Raw genomic sequence first — 25302 nt, 5'->3', positions numbered from 1 at the left:
ATCACCCCAACATAAGGTGGACAATAGCAACAGGAGAGTATGCCAAACACTGGCATGAAGAAACTGGCTGTAACACCCATAAGCCCACTGCCCCCCCCCCAACAATACACTTCCTCCAGGAGACGTTAACTCCCAAATCTCTCTCAGCTGGGAACCTAGCATTCAGAATACCTAAGTTTACGGGGGACACCTGAATCAAACCACCACATTCCACCCCTGACCCCCATAAGCTGATAACTATACATGATGTAAAATGCAACGCATTCATCCCATCTTTAAAGGTCCCCATAGTTTTTATCAATCCTAATGATGTTCAAACATCCCCATAGTCTGAGATCTTTTAACTGAGCCATAATACCAAAAAATAGTCTTAAAAAACCTATAATGGCACAGAATAAACATTCACACTGCAAAAGATGACATTGAGCATAGCAAAGAAATATTCAAGGTTTAAAATAAGCAGGCAAACATCAAACTCTGTAGCTTCAAGTCCAACAACTCTAGCCAGTGACAAATCTCCAAGTTTGATAATTCTAACCAGCAACAACTCTCTGGTATTCCAATTCTGCCCCTATAGCTAGGCTACTTACAGTCCTGGAAAACTTCATCAGGCCGGCAGCTTTCCTTAGCAGCCATCTTGTAGTCCTGGCATCTCCACTGGGTCTCCACTACAGTCCACAGTTTATCCTCATGGCCCCATGGGGTCTCCATGTGGGCATTCAGCAAACCTCCTTCACGCTGCCCATGGCCATTTCCAAAACATAAGACCGCACTGCAAACTCCATAACCCTCTCTTCCCTGCATTTTTTAATACTCTACAATATCAGGTAGGGTGCCAGTTTGTTAATCTAGGAGGGAATAAAGCAGACTTTGAAGAAGAGGATACTGCTTGAGCACTCAGGCCACTTCAAAAGAGTCTACATTCTTCCTGTTGCCCCAGTGCAGGTCAGCTGGCCCAATCTCAATGGTTGTAATCTCTCAAACAATTTGCAGGTGAACAGGTAGCAGTTTAGGCCCAAAGATTTCATTTTTTCTATGTCACATCCCTCTGCTCATACAAGTTCATTTTTATGCAAAGCAAACCTGCGTAACTTCTCAGGACATGGGTATAACAGCAAGCCTTACACAAACTGCTAGCTCAGTCCAACAAAGCTCTTTCTCACCCTTATAAGCCAAACCTCACAGTCCATAGTTCTTAGTGCATTTAGGTTTTTAACTCTGACCAGAATAGCCCATCAAGCTGTACTTATAGCACTGCAAGGCATCTCTTAGGCCAAGGTTTCAAATTCTTCCACATTTCTCTTGAAAATCAGCTCCAAAAGGCCAAAGCCACACAGCCAGATATCTTAGCAACCCCATTCCTGGTACCACTTTACTGTTGATGTCAGGTTCACATTGCTGACAGAACTCACCCAACCAAGAGCAGCTTGTGGGAAAAAGAGGTTTATTTTGGCTTACAGCCTTGAGGGAAAGCTCCACAATGGCAGGGGGAAATGATGGCATGAGCAGAGGTTGGACATCACCCCCTGGCCAACATAAGGTGGACAGTAGCAACATTGGCATGAGGAAACTGTAATACTCATAAGCCCACCCCCAGCAGTATACTCCCTCCAGGAAACATTAATTCCCAAATCTCTATCAGCTGGGAACCTAGCATTAAGAACACCTAAGTTTATGGATGACACCTGAATCAAACCACCACAAATGGCTACTGAGCACCTATTTGTCCAGGACTGGGAAACAGTGAAGCCAGCTGCTGCCCTTAGGCACATGATATAGTGGGAGGGACAGGTCACAAGTGACAGTTGTAACAGTGACAGAGCATAAGGCATTACAAGATGATGGGTGTTAGCCAGGTATGGTGGCTTACACCTGTAATCCTAGCACTTGGGAGGCTAAGGCAGGAAGATTGCTACAAGTTTGAGTTCAGATAGAACTATATAGTGAGTTCAAAGCCAGTCTAGACCACAGAGTAAAACACTGTATCAAAAAAAGAAAGAAGTGAAAAGAAAAGCTAGGTGTGGTGATACATGTCTTTAATACCAGCCATTCTTGAGAAGCAGAGGTAAGAAGGTAAGAGACTTGCTGTGAATTCAAGGCCAATTTGGGACTACAGAGTGAGTTGCAAGTCAGCCTGGGTTAGCACGAGACCACAAGAAAAGAACAAAGAAATAAAAAAGATGGTGGGAGTGTGGGTGGCTGTCTGCAGTTCTGACCCATCTTGCTGAGGAAGTACGGGAACCTCAGGATTGGGTTCATTGTTCTGAGCCAGAACAAAGGCCTTGGGGTAAGAATGTGCCTGATGTGTGTGAGAAACTTCAAGGCAGTTGGTGAGACAGGAGTGATGAGGGAGGGGAAGAGGACAGAAAATGAGTGCAGGGAGATGTCAGGCCATTTGGGCCTCTATTAGGACTCTGAGCCCACCAAGTCTCTCTCTGGGTTACAAGGGAAATAGTGACTCAGGCCAGCCTATGCTGCAGTCAGGCAGGCTGAAGTCCCCTCCAGCTATCACTGCCACTGCCAGCTGGCCAGGGCTGACTGACCCCTGCCCTGCAGATTGGCAGGGGCCCCAAATACAAAGGGACCCAAGCTGGTTCACACAGGCCTGGGCCATCGTGACAGGCCCAACAGCTCCTGCTATAGCCATCTAGGCTCCAAGGGTGGGGACTCCTGAGCTCTGGCTGTGTAGGGTGGGTCACGCTGCAGCTCCGGGAACCTTAGGTCCCTTTATGAACACATTCCCTCCTATTATACACCAGATAGCAGGAACCCCTTCAGTTCTAGTCATGAGCCTCTGTTTTTCTCACTGACGAGAAAGATACCCAGTAGCTGGAGTCATATCAGCCTGTTCCCCTCCTCTGCTCCCATCCCACCATACTGCTTTTCCACCTCCAAGTTTGGGTTGATTGAATCTGAAGAAGTTCCATTTGGGTTCCACCATTCATGCCTGAGGGTTTTGAGTGTCAGCAGGGGGTCATATCCACAAACCACAGACACCACCATGACCAGGTGTGAGTCAGGGCTCAGCGAGATTCCTCCAAGGTGCAGAGACTCCTGGTGTCCAGAGTGTGACACACAGGCCACAGGATTTGTAACACCTGAGCCCATCATGGGTTCTGGGCAGTGTTCCTGGCTGGCTTAGGAAAGCTGGTGTGTTAGGCACCAAACAGTGGAAGCAACATGGTAAGACTGTTTCTCCACTATCTGCCTCTGGTTACCATACCCAGCATGAGGGGATTTCACAGTCACGATCTCCACCATCCTCTAGATGTTTGGAACCTGTCAGCCTTCACTGAAGCTTAGTTGATGCTGATGATGTAAACCATACTTCTTAGTACTTGGTGTTTCTCTCTTTCTCTCTCTTTTTTTTTGGGGGGGGGTTGCGAGGAAGGGTTTTACTCTACTTCAGGCTGACCTGGAATTCACCATGTAGTCTCACAGTGGCCTCAAACTCACAGCAATCCTCCTACCTCTACCTCCTGAGTGCTGGGATTAAAGGTGTTTCTTACCTGACATATGCAATCTAGGCAGCCATCCCATGCCTTCATACTCTTGTATCAGGTGTTGAACCTTCTTTTTTGAAAGAATTCCCCCAAACTGGGTATTCGTCACCTCCTTGGAGCACTATGGATGACTTGAGGATCAGCCCCCTGCCCTTAGGAACTGAGCCTGTCCCCCAAGAGCCCCACTGGGGTCTATTCTCTGAGTCTGTCACATCAAGCTAGGAGGAGACAGGTTGGGGTGTGGAGAGGGGATGGAGGCTAATCTAGGAAGATAGTAAGACTTCTTGGGGTCTCCTGCTCCCCTCCTCCTATCGACAGAGGCTCTCCAAGGAGGTCCAGAGTGCTCTAGCCAGAGCCAGCACCACTGCCGAAGAGACCATCAGCGCCATGAAGACTGTGCGCAGTTTTGCCAATGAGGAGGAGGAGGCAGAGGTGTTCCTGCGGAAACTGCAGCAGGTGTACAAGCTGAACAGGAAGGAGGCAGCGGCCTACATGACCTATGTCTGGGGCAGCGGGGTATGTGGAACTGGGTGAGGGCTGCGTCCCCATGTGTGGGTGTCAGGCTAGCAAAGAATCTCTCCTGGAAAGGCTGCCCCTACCTCATAGTTTCATCTGTCCCCTCCAGGGTGGGGTGGCAGGGTAGGTGGGCACCTTCTTCTAGCTGGGCCACTTTCTGATAAGACCTATGTTACAGTCATACACACCCCCTCAGGAGTCCTAGTCTCTCTCTGGAGAGTGGGGAGAACTAGATCCATCACTGTCTCAAGGCACATACATGGGTGAGATTGCTAGTCAGGGCATAATAGCTGGGGGAGGAGTGAGGAGAACTGGAGTTTTGGGAGGTCTACAGGGGAGCCAGAAGGCAGGGTACATCCCAGAATGCCATTCCCTCAAACTGATGGCCAATGAGAAGAGGAGGGACAAGACCAGCCTATAGCAGTGTGTCCATAGCAGAGGACACCTTCTGTTGTCCTTGAAAGGGCTTGTCCAGCTGTGGACCTAGCTCAGCTTGGGGTGGAGAAGAGCACTTGGGGATCGTGGGAAGGCTGTAGATTGACATAAATATTCAGAATTTTCTCATCTCCCAGGTTCCCCCAGCACCAGAGCAAGGGAATTCAGGGGCACCCCAGACACAGCCCCTTCTGTAAGACCTTTGTTGAGGGCAGAAGCAGAAATTCATCATCCCGCTCTGACCCCCTGGTTGTGTGACTTGAGCCAGTGCATCCAACTTATGTGAGCAATACTTTTCCCGGTGCGGACAACTAAGCCCTGCTTGGCCCAGCAGAGGAACTTGGGGGTGGCATGTGTCAGCCAAGGCCATACAAAGAGAGCCTTGTTCTCTTGCCAAGCCCACAGTCTGCATAGCCAAGGGCCTTTGTAGCTAACCACTGAGGCTGAAGTATGAATGACAGACAGAGGTGGTACAGTTCCTGTTTATGGCAGGGTGTGCAGAGCCCTGAAGGCTACTCTCCTGTCCCCTGTCTACACCCCTTGGGGGCCCAGGTCTGAACTAAAGTCCTCATGATGTGACTCAAGCCTTCTTCTCCCCTTGCTCCAGCTCACGCTGCTGGTGGTCCAAGTGAGCATCCTTTACTACGGAGGTCACCTCGTCATTTCAGGGCAGATGACCAGTGGCAACCTCATCGCCTTCATTATCTACGAGTTCGTCCTAGGAGACTGCATGGAGGTGAGGGGCTCTGGTGCAGGGATTGGAGGACAAGAGATGTGGCATCTGAGGTGGGTAGGGGTGAGAACAAGTGACACCAAACATGTTGCTAACAGGTGACTCTACTGATCAAGTTGAGGGACAGAGATGACCAGGAAATGCTCCTAGCCGCTCTGAGAGGAGTGAGTGTTAACACTTCTCAGGAAAGGAAACTGAGGTGCAGATAGGTTAAGTGATCAGCCATAAGCGTGGTGGAGTCCTGGGTCCAAAATCTACTAGTAGGGTATTTCCCTAGCCTGCATAAAATGCTGCACTAGAGAAAGCAAGAGGCACTTTAAATTGGGATCCTAATTTGGGTCCCCACATAGGCAGTTTCTGACATAGGACTAGGACAGGATACCACTGATGTATGTGAGAGGTGTGGGGAAAAGAAGTCTGCGAAGGACAGTCATGGAGCCCATTGCTGGTGTGGCCAACTGGGGCTCAGTACAGAGCCTCAGAGACATCCCACTTGCAGGGTGAGGGACCCTGAGTTTACACCCAAGCTGCCATTGTCATCGCTCCAGGACAGTGTGGAGTGGGGTGTTAGTTTTCTGCTCTGTCTCTCTCTTAAGGCAGTGGGACATTGGGCCTATGAGTCCTACAGTGGTTCATTGTCAGCAGCATCTGCTCCTGACACAGTTGACCTTGGCACCAGTCACACATCTGCTGTTATTTGATTTCAGCAGCCAGCAACCCTGGCTCTAGGAATCTGCTTCAGAACACACCTGGGGGTGAAGACCAAGCCAAAATGCCCAGCACAATGTTATTTATAAGAGTGAAAAACAAAAACAGCTTTGAATGCCCATCGGCCAACCATGGGATGAACATGCCATGTCTATTCCAGAGGCAGGCTTCTGCACCAGGAGATCCTAGGCAGCATGTCAAGCAGGAGGCAGGGTTCACAGTCACATACAAGAGCAAATCTCGTAGCAATGGCACGGTCTCCTCCTAGCAGAGCATTCTTTTTGTTGGGGGGTGGTGGTTGAGCTAGGGTCTCACTTTGGCCCAGGCTGACCTGGAATTCACTATGTAGTTTCAGGATGGCCTCAAACTTATGGCGTTCCTACTACCTCTGCCACCCAAGTGCTGGGATTAAAGGCATGTCCCACCATGCCCAGCTCTAGCAGCGTATTCTTAAAATCTTTGCAAATGCAGAGAAATGACTGGGAAGATACAGGAACCTGTGACTGGCTACTTCTGGATAGAGGCATGAGAAGCCATGCCCACACTGAACTGGCATCTTGATCTTAATAATTAATGATACTATTTTTTTGTTTGCTTGTTTTAGGTAGGGTCTCACTGTAGCCCAAGCTGGCCTTCAACTCACAGCAGTCCTCCAACCTCAGCCTCCAGAGTACTAGGATTAAAGGCATATGCCACCATGCCTGCCTGGCAGACAGGGAATGGGTGACCAGGGCCTTCAGCTTCTGGAGGATCGCTGAGAGTTTGAGGCCACCCTGAGACTACGTAGTGAATTCCAGGTCAGACTGAGCTAGGGTGAGAACCTACTCGAAAAAACCAAGAAAAAAAATTATCTTTTGGGGTGTGTGCACACATATATGGAAGTCAGAGGAAGACAGATGTCCTCTATCATTTGTCTGCCTTATTTCTTGAAGACAGGGTTTCTCACTAATCCTAGGGCTTGCAGTTTCTTGGTCATGCTGGCTGACCAGGGAGCCCCAACAGCCTTCCTAACCTTGCCCTCCTCATCACCAGGATTACAGGCACACATTGCCATGTCTAGCTTTAAATTTGTTTTTATTTATTGCAAACAGAGAGAGATGGAGAGAAGAAAGAATGGGCACTAGGGCCCCCAGCTGCTGCAAATGAACTCTAAATGCATGAGCCATTTTGTGCCACTGGATTTACATGGGTACTGGGGAATTGAACCTGGTCACTAGGCTTTGCAGGCAAATACCCTAACCGCTGAGCCATCTTTCTAGCTCCCCATGTCTAGCTTTTTATGTGGATGTTGGGGATTAAATTTAGAACCTCATACTGGTTCTGCAAGTGTTCTTAACCACTTATCCACCTCCTCAGCCCCTACCACCCATTTTAAAAATTGAAATTAGGGCTCAGTAGTGGAAATTAGTAGCTCAGCAGATAGAGTGTTTGCCTAGCATGCGCAGGTCCCTGAGTTTGATCACCAGCACTACATAAAATTCGGTGTGGTGGTGAACCCCTGTAATCTCAGCACTTGGGAGGTGAAGGAAGGAGGATCTAAAATTCAGGGTTATCTTCAACTACATGACAAGTTTGAGTTTAGCCTGGGCTACATGAGACAATGTCTCCAAAACAAATGAATTTAGAATATGCTGTAGCAACAGGAAGCAAGGATTGACAGCTCTGCCACAGACTTGCTGTACCATTTAACTTCTCAGCACTTTCGTTTCCTCCTCTGGTACGTTGGTAGCTTCTCCTCTGCAGGGTGATGGTGACATTTCTTGGTGATGACCATAAGGCCCTGGCTGCTAATGCTTTGACAATCAGTGGTATTAAGTTTCACTGCCACCCTTATAATGTCTTTATCATCATTGTTTTCTGTAGTAGCACCAAGCACCGCTTTGTCCCTGCTCTTCTCACACCTTCGTCTCTGATACCACAGGTGGGTATCAAGAGTGGGGTGTTGGGGCTGGAGAGATGACTTAGCAGTTAAGGCACTTGCCTGCAAAGCCTAAGGACCCATGTTCAACTCTCCAGTTCCCATGTAAGCCAGGCACACAAAGGTGAGTCAAATGCAAGGTTACACATGCCCACTAGGTAGCACAAGCATCTGGAATTTAATTAAGTGGCTGAGACCCTGGCATGCCAATTCTCTCTCTCTCTCTCTCCAATAATAATAATGATAAAAAGAGTGAGGTAAAAAGAGTAGGACTATAACAGAATGTGTGTCTCTTCCTTGCAGTCTGTGGGTTCTGTCTACAGTGGCCTGATGCAGGGTGTGGGGGCCGCTGAGAAGGTGTTTGAGTTCATTGACCGGCAGCCGACCATGGTACATGATGGAAGTTTAGCCCCTGACCACCTAGAGGGCCGTGTGGACTTTGAGAATGTGACCTTTACCTACCGCACTCGACCCCACACCCAGGTCTTGCAGGTGAGAGGGGCTTAAGGGCTGTTGGAACCATCTGTCCTACGTCCTGGTTCAAAGCAGGCTTGGCAGTACAGCCAGAAGTATGTGAGTTAAAGTCCTAGGTCCTAGGATCCTGGGCTGTGGTTAGAGAAGATATGTCTGTAACAAAATGACTCCAGCTTTTTCTGGGTCATATGCTTCTCAGGTATGTGCATTCCCCAGTCTTCCCCTTTTCTTTCTCTGGTACATACCTCCTTTTCTATTTCTCCCTTCACTTCACTTCTTTCTTTCTTCTCTCTCCTCCCCTTTGTAAATATATATATATATTTATTTATTTAAAAGAAAGAGAGAACTGGGTGTGTGGTGCACGCCTTTAATCCCAGCACTTGAGAGGCAGAGGTCAGAGGATTGCCATGAGTTCAAGGCCACCCTGAGACTACAGAGTGAATTCCAGGTCAGCCTGAGCTAGAGTGAGACCCTATCTCAAAAAGAGAGAGAGGGGGGGGGCAGATAGAGAGAATTGGCATGCCAGGGCCTCCAGCCACTGAAAATGAACAGACTCATGAGCAATCTAGTGCAGCTGGCTTTGCATGGGTACTAGGGACTTGAACCTGAGTCTTTAGGCTTTGCAGGGTGGCCTTGAACTCATGGTGATCCTTCTACCTCTGCCTCCTCCTCAGTGCTGGGATTAAAGCATGTGCCACGACGCCCGGCTTTCTCTCCTGCTTTTTTTTTTTTTCCTTATTTATTTATTTGCAAGCAAAGAGAGAGAGATAGATAGAGAGGAGATAGAGAGAGAATGGGCATGCCAGGGCCTCTAACCACTGCAAGAAAACTCCAGATGCATGTGCTACTTTGTGCATCTGGCTTTACATGGGTACTGGGGAATTGAACCCAGGTCATTAGGCTTTGCAGGCAAGTGCTTTAACCACTGAGCAATCTCTCAAGCCTCTCTCCCCCTCTCTCCCTCACCCCTTGTTAAAATGAAGTCTTAGATTTCCCCACCACCACCAAAAATAACTTCATATAAGATGTACTAGGAAGAGGGCTAGAGTCTAGCTCCTGTAGAACACTTGCCTAGCAAGTGCTAGGGCTGGGCATGGTGGCTCATGGCTCTAATCCCAGCATTTGGGAGTGTGAGGAGGGAGGGTTGCCACAAGTTCAAGCCAGCCTGGACTGTAATGTATGGGGATATAGCTCAATGGTAGTGTTTGCCTAACATGTCCATGGTCCTGGGTCCCATCCCCAGTACCAAATAAAAAAATAAGTTAGTAGGGCTGGAGAAATGGCTTAGCAGTTAAGGCACTTGTCTGCAAAGCCAAAGGTTCCCGATTCGACTCTCCAGGACCCACATAAGCCAGATGCACAAGGGGCCACGTGCATCTGGAGTTCCTTTGCAGTGGCAGGAGGCCCTGGCGTGCCCATTCCCTTTCTTTTTTTCTCTCTCTCAAATAAATAAAAAAAAAAAAATTAGAAATAAGTAAAAAGTAAAGTTGCCATAAAATCAGAGTGTCAGAAGCCAGTAGTGCCTAACGAAGACAGGAACATGGGGCAGAGGGAGATGATATCTGAGGCTAGACTGTCCAGTCCCAAGACCTGAGCAGTGACCCCACATGTTCTGTGTTCCTTGCAGAACGTCTCCTTCAGCCTATCCCCAGGCAAGGTGACAGCCCTGGTGGGGCCCTCTGGCAGCGGGAAGAGTTCCTGTGTCAACATTCTGGAGAACTTCTATCCCCTGCAGGGTGGCCGTGTGCTGCTGGATGGCAAGCCCATCAGTGCCTATGACCACAAGTACCTGCACCGTGTGGTGAGTGCTGTGGACTTCCTTCGTCTGACTTTCTTTCTCATGAGCTTTCTCATGCAGAGGAGGGTGCAGTTCAAAGAACTGTCACTGACATCACACCACTGAGTTCACGATGTAGAACATTTTGCCACTCAGTAAGCACCCATGTGCCCCTACTCTCCCCCTGTCTGCAGGGTAGAGTCCCACTTGATTTGTGTGACAAGCATTTCTTGTACTGCATTACTTTTACCTTCTCTGTGCATCACCAAACCTCTCAGCTCTGTTAGCTGGTCTGATCTTCATCTAGACAGGATCATAAAGTATACACAGTTGGCTCTCTGTACCTGTGGGTTCGCATATACAGACACACCCAACTGTGCACTGAGGAGATTCGTGTCTACTGACTGTGCATAGACTTTTTTCTGTGTGTGTATGTACATGTTCGTGTGTGTGTATGTTCATGGGTGTGAGCACAGGTGCCCATGCGCCACAATGTGCACATGTAGGTCAGAGGACAATTTTGGGTGCTGGTCTTCTTCCTCGTTTAAGGCAGGTCTTGCTCTGCATTCATAAGGTTAGCTGGCGCTCCAGCATCCCCTGCCTCTGTCTCTCTCCTGGCGGCAGCTGCACTGGGGTTACAGAGCTAGCGCTGCACTCTGCAATGCGTACATGTGTTCCGGGGAGTGAGCTGCAGAACATGTACTCATGCGATGAGTGCTTTATCTGCTGACCCCTCTATCTAGCCCCACTGTTATTTATTTTTTAAAATATTTTTAGGGTTGGAGAGATGGCCAAAGGATCCAGTTTCGATTCCCCAGTACCCATATAAAGCCAGATGCACAAAGTGGCGCACATGTTGGAGTTTGTTTGCACTGGCTAGAGGCCCTGATGTGCCCCTTCTCTCTTCCTCTCTAATAAATAAAATAAAATACATATATTTTATTTATTTATTTGAGACAGAGTGTGAATGGACCCACCAGGCTGTCCAGCTACTACAAATAAACTCCAGAAATATGTGCTATTTTGTGCATCTGGCTTTACATGGGTACTGGCGAACTGAACCCAGACCATCAGGCTTTGCAAGCAATCATCTTTAACTGTTGTGCCATCTTTCCAACCCTATTTTATTTTTTAAATTTTATTTTTGTCTGTGTGCATGCACGTGCTCACCAGTGTCTCTTGCTACTGCAAACAAATGCCTTTCTGGCTTTACATGGGTGGCTGAGGAATTGAACCTGGGTTTGTAGGCATTGCAAGGAAGCACTTTTTTTTTTCAAGGTAGAGTCTCATTCTAGCCCAGGCTGACCTGGAATTCACTATGTAGTCTCAGGGTGGCTTTAAACTCACTGCAGTCCTACTACTTCTGCCTCCCAAGTGCTGGGATTAAAGGCGTGTGCCACCACACCTGGCTCAATATTGATTTTTTTTTTTTCAAGGCAGAGTCTCACTCTAGCTCAGGCTGACCTGGAATTTACTATGTAGTCTCAGGGTGGCCTCTAACTCATGAGGATCCTCTTTCCTCTGCCTCTCGAGTGCTAGGATTAAAGGCATGCACCATCATGCCCAGCTTTAAAATTGAGTTTTAAAAAAATATTTTATTTTTATTTATTTATTTGAAAAAGAGAGAAGAGAGAGATACCAATGGATGGATGATGGAGAGAATGGGCACACCAGGGCCTCCAGCTACTGCAAATTCCAGATGCATGCACCACTATTGTGCATCTGGCTTATGTGGGTACTGGGGAGTCAAAAAAAAAAAAAAAAAAGAAAGCACTTTTAACCACTGAGCCATCTCCCCAGCTTACTATTTATTTTATTTTATTTTTTTGAGGTAATATCTCACTCTAGCCCAGGCTGACCTGGAATTAACTATGTAGTCTCAGGGTGGCCTCAAACTCTTGGCAGTCCTCCTACCTCTGCCTCCTGAGTGCTGGTATTAAGGGAGTGTACCACCACGCTTGGTTTATTTGTTGTTTTTGAGGCAGAATCTTGTTATGTAACCCAAACTGGCCTTGCATTCATTGTAATTCTCCTGCTTCAGGCTCCTGAGTACGGAAATTACAGGTGTGTGCCACCATGCCTAACTCAGACAAATTTTATTCTTTGTCAAAAATTATTTATTTGGGCTGGAGGGATGGCTTAGCTGTTTAAGGCATTTGCCTAAAAAGCCAGAGGACCCAGGTTCAATTCCCCAGGACCCATATTAGCCAGATGCACAAGGGGGCGCACATGTCTGCAGTGGCTGGAAGCCCTGGCATGTCCATTCTTACTCACTCTCTCTGACACTAATAAATAAATTTAAAAAAAATTGTTTATTTGGGCTGGAGAGATGGCTTAGTGGTTAAGGCGTTTGCCTGCAAAGCCAAAGGACCCACATAAGCCAGATGCACAAGGTGGCACATATGTCTGGAGTTCGCTTGCAGTGGCTGAAGGCCCTGGCATGCCCATTCTCTCTCTCTCTGCCTCTTTCTCGCTCTCTCAAATAAGTAAATAAATAACATTTTTAAAAAAAGAAATAGTATAAAAATTGTTTATTCCTTAAACAGTAGAGTTCAGCTATTTACCTAGCATGGATATTGTGCTCCAGATCACAAAGTGTGTAGAGATGACTGAGTAAATAAACAGGAAAGAGGCTGGGCATGGTGGCACACACGTTTAATCCCAGCACTTGAGAGGCAGAGGTTGAAGAATTGCTGTGAGTTCAAAGCCAGCCTGAGACAACATAAAGAATTCCAGGTCAGCCTAGGCTAAGCAAGACGCTACCTCCAACAACCAAAAATAAAGGGGGGGTGCTGCTGGAGAAATCGTTTAGTGGTTAAGGTGCTTGCCTGCGAAGCCTAAGGACCCAGTTTCAGCTCCCCAGTACTCATATTAGCGAGATGCACAATGTGATACATTCATCTGGAGTTTGCTTGCAGTGGCTACAGGCCCTGCTACGCCCATTCTTTGTCTCTCTTTGTCCCTCTGTCTTGAATAAATAAATGAAACGATTACAAATATTTAAAAAGAGGGCTGGAGAGATGGCTTAGTGGTTAAGCGCTTGCCTGTGAAGCCTAAGGGCCCTGGTTCGAGGCTCGATTCCCCAGGACCCATGTTAGCCAGATGCAGCAGGGGTCACACACGTCTGGAGTTCGTTTGCAGTGGCCGGAGGTCCTGGCGCACCCATTCTCTCTCTCTTTCTCTGCCTCTTTCTCTTTCTGTCACTTTCAAATAAATAAATAAAAATAAACCAAAAAAAATTTTAAAAAGAAAAGAAAAAGGAGCCTCAAAATTTGTTCCTGTGCTGACATTGAGCAAGGTGTCTTGTGTGGGTGTTCAGGTTGGATACTAACCTAACCAAAGAACGGGCTGTTCCTGGAGTGTATTTATGCCATCAGCATACACTAACCTTGAGAACCTGAGGGTTGGCACAGAGATACCAGAGCTACTGATGGTGGGGGTTGGGTGGCAAAGAGAGGAATAAAGAAGGGGCTGGAGACATGGCTCAGCATTTAAGGCACTTGCCTTTGAAGCCTAAGGACCCAGGTTCAATTCCCCAATACCCACATAAGCCAGATGCACAAGGTGGCATATGCGTCCAGAGTTGTTAGCAGTGGCTGGAGCCCTGGTGCAACAATTATCTCTCTCAAATAAATAAAATATTTTTTTTAAAAAATTAAGAAGTGGGCTGGAGAGATGGATTAGCAGTTAAGCGCTTGCCTGTGAAGCCTAAGGACCTCGGTTCGAGGCTCCATTCCCCAGGTCCCACGTTAGCCAGATACACAAGGGGGTGCACGCATCTGGAGTTCGTTCGCAGTGGCTGGAGGCCCTAGTGCACCCATTCTCTCTCTCTTTCTCTCCTTGTCTGCCTCTTTCTCTCTCTGTCACTCTCAAATAAATAAATAAAAATGAAAAAAGAATGTGTTCTTAGGTTTAAAAAAAATTAAGAAGAAAAATAGAAAGGGGGTGGAGAGTTGGCTCAGCAATTAAGGCATTTGTCTGCAAAGTGTAACCACCCAGGTTTAATTCCTTAGCACCCACGTAAAGTCACATGCACAAAATGGCACGTGTCTAGTATTCACAGTAGCTAGAGGTCTTCAAACACCTGTTCTGTCTTTCTTCTCTCTCTCTCTGCTTGCAAATAAATAAAAATATTTTTAAAAAGAAAGAAAAAGGAGTGGGGAGGGGGTAGCTGCCAGGAGGTCTGCTGTGGTCTTTCTTCCTGACTTGGCAGATGCAGTAGCAGTGCCATCCTATACATACTTTTATTTAAATATTTTATTTTTACTTATTTATTTATTTATTTGACAGAGAAGGAGAGAGACAGAAAGAGAGAGAATGGGCACACCAGGGCCTCCAGCCACTGCAGATGAACTCCAGACATGTGTGTCCCCTTGTGCATCTGGCTAATGTGGGTTCTGGGGAATCAAACCTGGGTCCTTTTGGCTTTGAGGCAAATGCCTTAACTACTAACCCATCCCTCCAGGCCCTACACATACTTTTAACTCTGTGTATGTGTGTGTGTGTGTGTGTGTGTGTGTGTACACACATGCCAGGGTTTCTCACCACTGCAAAGGAGTAGCCATCAGGCTTTACATGGGTACTGGGGAACTAAACCCAGACTGGCAGGCTTTGCAAGTAAATGCTTTTAACTGCTACATACTGTCTTTTTTTTTTTTTTAATTTTGGTTTTTCGAGGTAAGGTCTCACTATAGCCGAGGCTAACCTGGAACTCACTATGTAGTCTCAGGGTGGCCTCCCACCTCTGCCTCCTGAGTGGTGAGATTAAAGGCATGTGCCACCATACCCAGACCCAGCCTACATACTCTTGCTAACTTTCTTTTTCTTTTTCTTTCTTTCTTTTTTTATTTTTATTTTTATTTTTTTTGGTTTTTTGAGGTAAGGTTTCACTCTAGCCCAGGCTGACCTGGAATTCACTATGGAGTCTCAGGGTGGCCTTGAACTCACGGCAATCCTCCTACCTCTGCCTCCCAAGTGCTGGGATTAAAGGCGTGTGCCACCACGCCCGGCTTTTTTTTTTTTTTTTTTTTGAGGTAGGGTTTCACTCTAGCCCAGGCTGACCTTGAACTCAAGACGCACCACCTACCTCTGACTGCCTCCCTTGTGCTGGGATTAAAGGAGTGCACCACCACACCCAGCTTCTCTTGCTCACTTTCTTTTATCCAACACAGGGATCAGACAGTGAGTTCCACTCAGTAATGAAGGCACTGGGCTAAGCCAGAGCTGCAAGCTCAGCAGTCTTCTGTATGTCATTCCCGGGAGGCTGAGGGGCTGCAGACACCAGCCTCTCTCTGCTGAGAAGAAAGACACAACTCACAGCAGCCAGTGGTCCAGACTTCAGCGCTGGGACTCGTGGTGTCCACCAGGCCTGGGCTAGCAAAGTTGTCAGTGGAAGCTGGATGGATGTGTTTCCCGCTTCTCTCACCCCCTTCCCCTCTCCCACAGATTTCTCTGGTAAGCCAAGAGCCCGTGCTGTTCGCCCGCTCCATCACAGACAACATCTCCTATGGCCTTCCCACTGTGCCCTTCGAGATGGTGGTTGAGGCTGCACAGAAGGCCAACGCTCACAGTTTCATTATGGAGCTTCAGGATGGCTACAGCACAGGTACCAAGCCCACTGTCACCTCCAGAGGTCACCCTTAGAGATGTGACTCTCGGTTAAGCATTGTCCTCTGTTATAGTGTCATTTTCCTTCCATTGATAAGATACTCAATATAGACATTACCAGTTAAAGCAGTCAACTGGGTGACATTTGGTATATCACAATGCTGTATGACAATTCCTCCATTCAAAACATTATTTAAAATAATACATATTCGGCTGGAGAGATGGAGAGATGCCTCAGTGGTTAAGGGTCCTTGCCTACAAAGCCTGACAGCCCAGGTTCAGTTCCCCAGTACTCACATAAAAACCAGATGCACAAAGTGTTGCATGTATCTGGAGTTCATTTGTGGCAACTGGAGGCCCTGGCATGCCCATTCTTTCTGTCTCTCTTCTCTGTACCTCTCTCTGCTTGCAAGTAAGTATATAATTTTGTTGTTGTTGTTTTCCAAGGTAGGGAAATTCACTATGTAGTCTCAGGGTGGCCTCGAGCTCACAGTGATCCTCCTACCTTTGCCTCCCAAGTGCTGGGACTAAAGGTGTGTGCCACCACACCTGACTTATAAATTTTTGTTTGTTTGTTTGTTTGAGGTAGGGTGTTGTTGTAGCCCAAGCTGACCTGGAATTAGTCTTAGGCTGGTCTAGAACTCACAGTGATCTTCCTATTAGCTTCCCAAGTGCTGGGATTAAAGGTGTGCACCACTACACGTGGTCTAAATAAAAATATTTTAGGGGCTGGAGGGATGGCTTAACAGTTAAGGTGTTTGCCTGCAAAGCCAAAGGACTCAGGTTCTGTTTCCCAGGACCTACGTTAGCCAGATGCACAAGGGGATGCACGAGTCTGGAGTGAGTTTGCAGTGGCTGGAAGCCCTGGTGCGCCCATACTCGCTCTCCCCCCCCCCCGCACTCTTTTTCTGTCAAATAAATAAAAATAAAATATTAAAAAATATTTTAGGGCTGAAGAAATGGCTGAGTGGTTAAGGCACTTGCTGGCAAAGCCAAAGGACCTAGGTTTGTTTCTCCAGTGCCCACATAAAGCCAGATGCATAAGGTGGTGCATACATCTGGAGTTTGTTTGCAGTGGCTAGGAGGCCCTGATGTGCCCATTTTCTCTTTCTCTATCTGAGTCTCTCTCTTCCCCTCTCTCAAATAAAAATATTTTTAAAAATAGTTTTTAACTTTATTTTTATTTATTTGAGAGAGAGAAAGAGGCAGAAAGAGGGAGAGAATAGGTGAGCCAGGGCCTCCAGCCACTGAGAACGAACTCCAGATGTGTTTGCCCCTTGTACATCTGGCTACGTGGGTCCTGGGGAATTGAACCAAAGTCCTTAGGCTTTGTAGGCAAATGCCTTAACTGCTAAGCTATCTCTCCAACCCCTTTAAAAGTATTTTAAAAACTTCATATTTACCATTGGGCATGGTGGCACATGCCTATAATTCCAGCACTTGGGAAACTGAGGTAGGAGGATTGCATTAGTTTGGAGACAGTCTGGGCTACAGAGTGAGCTCTCATTCTTTCTGGGCTAGAGTGAGACCCTCTTTCAAAAACAACAAAGCATAAAAATAAGTGATAATACATACTTAGCTATGGTAATGCACACCTGCAATCCTAGCACTCAGGAGGTTGAAGTAGGATGATTGCCATAGATTCAAGGCCAGCCTGAGCTGTAGGATAATTGAGGCCAGCTATGGCTATATACTAAGACCCTGTTTCAAAAAAAAAAAAAAGCTGGACATGGTGGCATATGCCTTTAATCCCAGCATTTGGGAGGCAGAGGTATGAGAATTGCTGTGAGTCAAGGCCACCCTGAGACTACATAGTGAATTCCAGGTCAGCCTGTTCTAGAGCAAGACCCTACCTCAAAAAATGACAACGACAAAAAGGCTGGAGAGATGGCTTTGAAGTTAAAAGCACTTGCTTGCAAAGCCTGACAGCCTGGGTTTGATTTCCCCATACCCACATGAAGCTAAGTCCACAAAGTGACACATGCACCTAGAATTTGCAGTGGCAGGAAACCCTCGTACACTCATATTCTCTTTCTCTCCTTTCTTTAAGCATTAAAAAAACTGCATCTATGTATAATTTATATGCATAATAATATGGGCTGGAGAGATGGTTTAGTGGTTAAAGTACTTGCCTGCAAAGCCAATGGATCCAGGTTTGATTCCCTAGGACTCACATAAGCCAGATGCACAAGGGGGTGCACACATCTGGAATTCATTTGCAGTGTCTGGAAGCTCTGGTGCTCCCATTCTCTCTTTCTCTATCTGCCTATTTCTATATATCTTCCTCTCAAATAAATTTAAAATATACATATAATATGTATTAGTTACTATAACCACTTAATTTTATACCAATAAATAACTTATTTTATTTATTTATTTGAGAGAAAGAGACAGACAGAGAGAGAGAGAGAGAGAGAGAGAATATGAGTGTGCCAGGGCCTGCAGGTACTGCAAATGAGCTCCAGACACATGTACCACCTTGTGCATCTGACCCATATGGGTCCTGAGGAATCAAACCTGGGTCCTTTGGCTTTGCAGGCAAGTACCTTAACCACTAAGCAATCTCTTCAGCCCCCAGTAAATAATTTAAATAGATTATTTTGTATTTTGTCAGGCTGACCTGTAATTCCCTATATAGTGTCAGGGTGGACTTGAACTCACGATAATCGTCCTACCTCTGCCCCCCGAGGTATGCACTATCATGCCTGGCCTATTTTGTTTTTGAGACATAGTCTCACTCTGTAGCCCAGGCTTGTCTTGAACTTGCAATGAGACCCTTCTCCTCCTCCCTCCATTGTTCTAGGATCATAGATAAGAGCTACTGAATCAGGCTTAATCCTTCCATGACATAAAAGCTATATATACTTCTGGTGTGCAGAAGAATAGTTTGAAATACATACACATTGTGGACTGCCTAAATTGAGCTAATTAACATACATATTATTTCCCATGCATATCTCTTTTGGGAAAAACCTCTCCTAGCAATGTGCAGATATTGAATACTTTGGTATTAATCGTAATCACCATGACTATAGTAGATCCCTGGAACTTAATCCTTTCATCCAAAACTGTTAGAACACCAATGTAGTCACTTTAAGAGGCCAGATGCTACCCAGGGCCCAAGACCTAGTGAAAAGCAGGACCAACCCCCCCCCCCCCATTGTCAGGGGACCCAAGGCCATCTGAATTATGGCCTTGAGTCTTTTGTGGTACCTTCCAAACTCTTCTCACCCCTATCCAGGGCCTCTGTGGCTTCTAGCATGTAGGCCAGTCATGTGGTATGAAACTTTCCCCTTCGTGAAAATGTAAAATAAATAAATAAATAATTTTTAAAAAGAAGAAGAGACATCTTGCTTTGTTCTTTGAAACTGAAGCTTTTCTCTCTCTGTCTTTGGGACCCTGCTGTATGGTGTCCTACAGATGGTGCTAAAAATTCTAGTAACATTCCAATCTGAAGGCAGTTTGTCTCAGTGCCTCTCTTAAACCAGCCTGTTCTCCCTCTGTAAAGGTTATCAAACATATCCTTTGCTCAACATCTACCCATTCCTCCTATAGGTTAAAAATGATGAGGAGAGGCAGGCGTGGTGCTGCATGCCTTTAATCCCAGTGCTTGAGAGGCAGATACAATGAGGAGATATACAATGAACAGTTTTATCCCTATTCTCATTCCTAGTCTTTTTCTACTTGCAACAAACCTTATTTTTAAAAATATATATACAGGGCTGGAGAGATGGCTTAGTGGTGGTTAAGCTCTTGCCTGTGAAGCCTAAGGACCCCGGTTCAAGGCTCGATTCCCCAGGACCCATGTTAGCCAGATGCACAAGGGGGTGCACACGTCTGGAGTTCATTTGCAGTGGCTGGAGGCCCTGGTGCGCCCATTCTCTCTCTCTCTCTCTGTCCCTCTTTCTCTCTGTGTCACTCTCAAATAAATAAATAAAAATAAACAAAAATATTAAAATATATATATACAGGATGGAGGGATGGTTCAGTGGTTAAGGCATTTGCCTCCAAAGCCAAAGGACCCAGGTTTGATTCCCTAGAACCCATGTTAGATGCACAAGAGGGCATGTGCGTCTGGAGTTCATTTGCAAATGGCTGGAGGCCCTGGCACATCCATTCTCTCTCTCTCCCCATCTTTTCTCTGTCAAATAAATAAAAATCATTTAAAAAATAAATAAAATAAAAGATTCTTTAAAAAAATGTACAGATTTTTTGAGGTAGGGTCTTGCTAGAGCCCGTTCTAACCTGGAATTCACTATGTAGTCTCAGGGTGGCCTGGAACTCATAGCAGTCCACCTACCTCTGCCTCCTGAGTCCTGGGATTAAAGGTGTGTCCTGTCATGCCCACCATATAAATAGATTTTGTTAGTTTTTGGATTTGGTTTCTTTGTTTGTTTGTTTGTTTGGTTGGTTGGTTGGATTTTTTTTTTCAAGGTAGGGTCTCACTTTAGCCCAGGCTGACCTGGAATTCACTATGCAGTCTCAGGGTGACCTTGAACTCATCATGGTGATTCTACCTCTGCCTCCTGAGTGCTGGGATTAAAGGCGTGTACCACTACTCCCAGCTTCAAAATATTTTTATTTATTTGAAAGACAGAGTATGGGCACATCAGTATGGGCCACTGCAAACAAACTCCAGGCTCATGTGCATCTGGCTTTATGTATACTGGGGAATTAAACCTGAAACAACAGATTTTACAAGCAAGTGCCTTTAACTGCTGAACCATTTCTCGATCCCTTCAACAAACCTGTTACAGTTTCTTTGTTTCTCTTACGATTTTGAGATACAGTCTTGTTCACTATATACCCAGGCTGGCCTTGAGCTTGCTATCACCCTCCCCTAGCTTTCCAGAATATAAAGACAGAATATAAAGTGGTGGTGCATGCCTTTAATCCCAGCACTTGGTAGGAGGGTTGTTGTGAGTTCGAGCCCAGCCTGAGACTACATAGTGAATTCCTGGTCAGCCTGGGCTAGAGTGAGACCCTACTTCGGAAAAAAAAAGACTAAAAACATGTCTGTCTCCCTTTTGGAGTTTCCTTATGCAAATACAAATGTATATTTTATTCCCTCTGTCCTTTTTTACAGGGCAAAATTCCTTTACATTCTGCACCAGCCATATATTAGTGTACTTTTCACATTAATATATGAAGTGTTCCTCCACTTCCTCTTCCTCCCTTTTCACCTGCATAGTATTCCAGTGATTGGGCTCTCATACTTATATACTGTGGCAGTAGGCCAGTGGTGCAATGCATAATGATATACCTAATGATCTGTCAATTCAGTTGATGGACATTTGAGTTATGATTGTTTATTTGTTGTTGTTATTTGTTCGGTAATAATAGTGCTGTTAGTCACACACAATGCCTGCCTCAGTGGTTGTGCATGACAGAACCAACCTCCAGGCTGTAGAGACAAACCCTGGTCCTGGTTTGTGCCTTTATGATGGTGACACATGGTCTCTGCAGCATATACATAGTAGCCTGGTCACTGCAATACAGTGATTGGCACCCAGGAAATTTGCTCTGGGAAGGTGGGAGATGCAACTTGCACCAGAACCTTGCCAGCACAGTGTATTGTCACAGATTGGGGTGCCCAGTGCATGAGGGTTGATTGGCAGCATGGTATCCCTTTGCCTAAAGGGTTAATCTGTGCATTTGGAATGGGGTGAGAACATCATTTCAAAGCATCCAGCCAGTGGCCATTAGAAGCCCCTAGAAAGCCCTGTGCTCAGGGAGAGGCTTCCAAAGGCTGCTGGGCCTTCCCTTCTACTAACATGACCTTTACCTCCTCAATGCAGAGACAGGGGAGAAGGGTGCCCAGCTGTCAGGAGGCCAGAAGCAGCGGGTGGCCATGGCACGGGCCCTGGTGCGAAACCCGCCTGTGCTGATCCTGGATGAAGCCACCAGTGCTCTGGATGCGGAGAGCGAGTACCTGGTGAGTGGCAGGTGGCTCGGGGCTGCTATAGCAGAGGCAGCACCCAGGAGGTGACCAGGCTCCCTCTCCACTGGGTGCAGGGATGGGCTTGCAGGTTCCAGGCTGTCAGCTTCTTAGAACTCCTAGAAGGGAGGTCTGTGCCTGGTCACTTGGGCCCAGACTTCTAGTTCTGAGCAGAGCTAAAGCCACGCTGTACTACTGAAGTGATACAGAGGCAAAAAGATGTCACAGCAGAGAAGGGATACCATGTAGCTTATTCTTGTAGAAATGAGCCAGGTCCCACTCTAGCCCACACTGACCTGGAACTATGTAGTCCTAGGCTGGCCTTGACCTCATGGCCATCCTCCTACCTCTGCCTCCTTAGTGCTGGGATTAAAGGCATGTGCCACCATGCCCAGCATCAATCTAATTTTTCAGTGCACTTTTAAGGTTTAAAGTAAATGGAGCAGAGAGTTTTCATGAACCTCCTTCTACTCTTGCCTGTTGCCTCACAGTAACATCCTGCAGCAATGATCAGCCTGTAGCAAGTGGTGAAGCATGATGGGTAGCAATAGTCACTAAAACTCACCGTCTACCCTCGCTTAGACTGTGTGCAAAACGTTGCATGCAGTGTCATACGGAATAGTTTCACAGTGGAAGAAGTTCAACAGGAATTTGCATTGTACCCTGAAATAAGAAGCCGGTGGAAACAGGTATCCACCAAGAACTGATCAAAATATTAAGGGGCCAGGCATGTTGGCACACACCTGTAACCCCAACACTCAGGGGATGGAGGAAGGAGGATCAGCAGTTCAGGGTCATCCTCACTGCATAGTGAATTCAAGGTTAGCCCAGGCTACATGAAAATAAATAAGAATATATTTTAAGGGGAGCAGATAGGGCTGGGCAAGAGAGGGAAACTAGGGGGCAGAAGCCTTGGGGCTCATTCTGGAATTGGATTTGAGTGACAAGTAGAAGTGAGTTGCCTGATTTTGTTGGTCTGAGTGAACATTTGGGCTGATAGTTAAGGATGGTCTCTGTTCACCCAGCCTCTCCCTTACGTTTTGCCCTAAGCTCTGTCTCAAAAAAAAAACAAAAACCAAAAACCAAAAAAACCCATCACTTAGAAATGTAACTTTGAATAAACACTGTGCCAAGGTTGGGGGGGGGGTCCACCCAGGAATTAGGTTCTGTTCCAGCCCGTCCCTTACAGACAAGCATCTGCAAGGAGGTGCAGGCAGAGGTGGCACTGTGTAGCCCCTGAGCTGGCTTTCCTTTGTCCTGTAGATCCAGCAGGCCATCCACGGCAACCTGCAGAGACACACAGTGCTCATCATCGCACACCGGCTGAGCACTGTAGAGCGCGCGCACCTCATTGTGGTGCTGGACAAGGGTCGCGTGGTGCAGCAGGGCACGCACCAGCAGCTGCTGGCGCAGGGTGGTCTCTACGCCAAGCTGGTACAGCGCCAGATGCTGGGGCTGGAGCCCCCCTCGGACTACACAGCCAGCCACAAGGACCCACCAGGCAATGGCAATCTCAAGGCCTGACCTCAGGGCCTACCTCTCCCTGTGGGCACAGAACCTGCATCTGCCTGATACCTGTGCCCGTGGGGCCGGGCAGCCCCCAGCTGCCCTCCGAGCTCAGGCCGTGGCACTGGAGGGTGACCTGCAACGTCCCATGTTTCACAGCTTCTTGCATCTTGCTTCCTTCTACCCTGCACCCCAGGGCACCTACTGTCTAGCTGCCATGAACCATCCCCTGCTGTCTTCCCACCACCTGGTCTCCTGCCAAGGCAGAGCCACCTTTTTAAACTAAGGTCTTGCCAGGTGTTTTTACTGCTTGGTTTGAGGCACTCCAGTCAACTCTTAGATTTTAAAAACCTTCTAGTTGGGACTAATGGTGGACATATTCACCAAGATATTCTAGACACTACTGAGCCAGGAGTGCACAATCCTTTCTGTTTGCCCCAGGGATGTCCACAGAGAACTTGGCACTGCCCTCTGCCCCTCCAGAGAAGGGGCTTCCCTGTTCCTAGAGGGGATGAAGGGGTTGACCTTTCTGTCCCTCCCCTCCCAACTTGGTGAGTCAGGCCCAGGGTGGGCAGGAGAATGGGAGGTGGCTGTGTGTCCATCACTCCCCTGCCAATCAAAGCCAGTCTCACTGTGAACCACTACTAACCTCAACAGGGGAGTGAGGGGCTGGTCAAGCCTGGTGGGCCTTGGGGTGCCCACAGTCCCACACCCAGCGCTTAAGACCCTTGGCTCTCCCTCTGGCTGGCACCCTTCCCTCCCCTCCCCTCCACCCATGCTGCTCTGTGGTTGGGAGGCCCCATGGTTGTTTGCCAGATGTATTATCTTTGATTGGTGCATGGGGCTGTGACAAAGCCCAAAGTCTGGCTTTGTTCCAGGGTTGTGAAATATTGGGTGACCGGGTCAATAAAGTGTACTACCTCTGACCTGTGCCCTGGTTAGGTTTTTCTCCAGCTCTGACTCTTCTCCCAGCCCTGCCTGAAGAGATGCAGAGGGAATTTGGGTGGTATGTCTTGGAGCCCAAGTTTCTGTGTTCTTTATGGCACCAATAGTGCAAGCACAGAGTTCTGTAGTCATCTGTCTGTCTTCATGGGGCCTATACAGAGTCTCCAAATCCCAGGGACCTCTGTGTATCATGACAGCTGAGGCCCAGCAGACAGCACCTGTTCTTGTCCATCAGGGTGAGGCCCCCCACACCCACTGGTCCATAGCATAGAGAAACCCACCCGTAGCACAGCTCTGCGGGAAGAGAAACCTGGAAGAGCTCATGGGTTATGCTCAAACTCACAATCCTCTTGCCCTAGAGATTACAGGCGTGTGTTGCCTTGCATAACCCTGAGTTATGGGGACACCAGAGATCCTTGAAGAGAGGCTCTATAACCTGCCAGTCCCTTTACATTGTATCCAGCCCAGTGTCAACCACATGTGTGTTTCCTTGATAAAGTGGGGCCCAAGATCTGACTATGGCCACCTGTGTCCCCTGCTTGTCCTCAGGGTTTGAACCTGCCTTGAGCTAACTAACCATCTTTTCTTTCTGGAAGAAGCATGAGAATTATAAGAATGTGGTCAGGCCAAGGGCTCCCCTGGAATCTGAGAAGCACCCAGCACTTTTCATGCAGCTTATCTAACCCTCACAACCACCCTCAGAGGCCAGTTTTTCCCCGCTTTAATGTTCATGAATCTAGTCAGAGAAGTTGACTTATCCTTTGTCACACAGCCCAGGGTCCCACAAGCTGAACATACAAATATAGACAACTGAAAAGTTATCGGGTATTATATTATCTACATTCTTGCTGTTCTTATACTATTCCATAATAAATACATTTTTAAATGTTTCTTTAATCGTGTATAGATCCAACAAAATACATAGGTGAGCTACATTCAGCCCTGAGGAGACTCCAGACTGCTGTAAGTGATATTCCATTTAGCCTCTACTCTTGGGCCTCAGAGCCCTTGTCCAAAAGGAAGTGTGTAATGCAGCAGGACCTCCTGCCTCTGAGATCTCCCTGGGCAGCAGTCTCTACAAGGAGGAAGGTTCTCTATTGTTGCTGTAATGAATAGCTCCAAGCTCGGTGCTCAAAAGGGAAAAACCTATTCTCATGATTTGGGAGGCCAAAAGTTTAAAATGCAGCATGTCATGAACCTTCTCTTCTGATGGCTGGCTCTCACGGAGGAGCCTCCCTGCCT

General features: G+C 47.1%; 1 protein-coding gene across 3 annotated transcripts in view; it reads left to right on the top strand.

Annotated features, from left to right (window-relative positions):
• Abcb9 (ATP binding cassette subfamily B member 9) overlaps positions 1-24951 on the top strand; it is a 43530-nt gene extending 18579 nt beyond the window's left edge. For all 3 annotated transcript variants that reach the window (XM_045133145.1, XM_045133144.1, XM_045133146.1), the window contains exons 6-12: positions 3822-4019; positions 5062-5190; positions 8117-8305; positions 9915-10088; positions 15510-15669; positions 21470-21606; positions 22873-24951. In XM_045133145.1, coding sequence (XP_044989080.1) covers positions 3822-4019; positions 5062-5190; positions 8117-8305; positions 9915-10088; positions 15510-15669; positions 21470-21606; positions 22873-23133 — 1248 coding nt within the window. In that variant the 3' untranslated portion in view covers positions 23134-24951. The remainder of the gene's footprint in view (positions 1-3821; positions 4020-5061; positions 5191-8116; positions 8306-9914; positions 10089-15509; positions 15670-21469; positions 21607-22872) is intronic.
• The last annotated feature ends 351 nt before the right edge of the window (positions 24952-25302 follow it).

The sequence above is a fragment of the Jaculus jaculus genome, chromosome 13, assembly GCF_020740685.1.
Source record: "Jaculus jaculus isolate mJacJac1 chromosome 13, mJacJac1.mat.Y.cur, whole genome shotgun sequence".
Classification (NCBI taxonomy): Eukaryota; Metazoa; Chordata; class Mammalia; order Rodentia; family Dipodidae; genus Jaculus; species Jaculus jaculus.
Note: the sequence above shows the minus strand (reverse complement) of the source record. Positions and strands in the feature narration are given on the sequence as shown.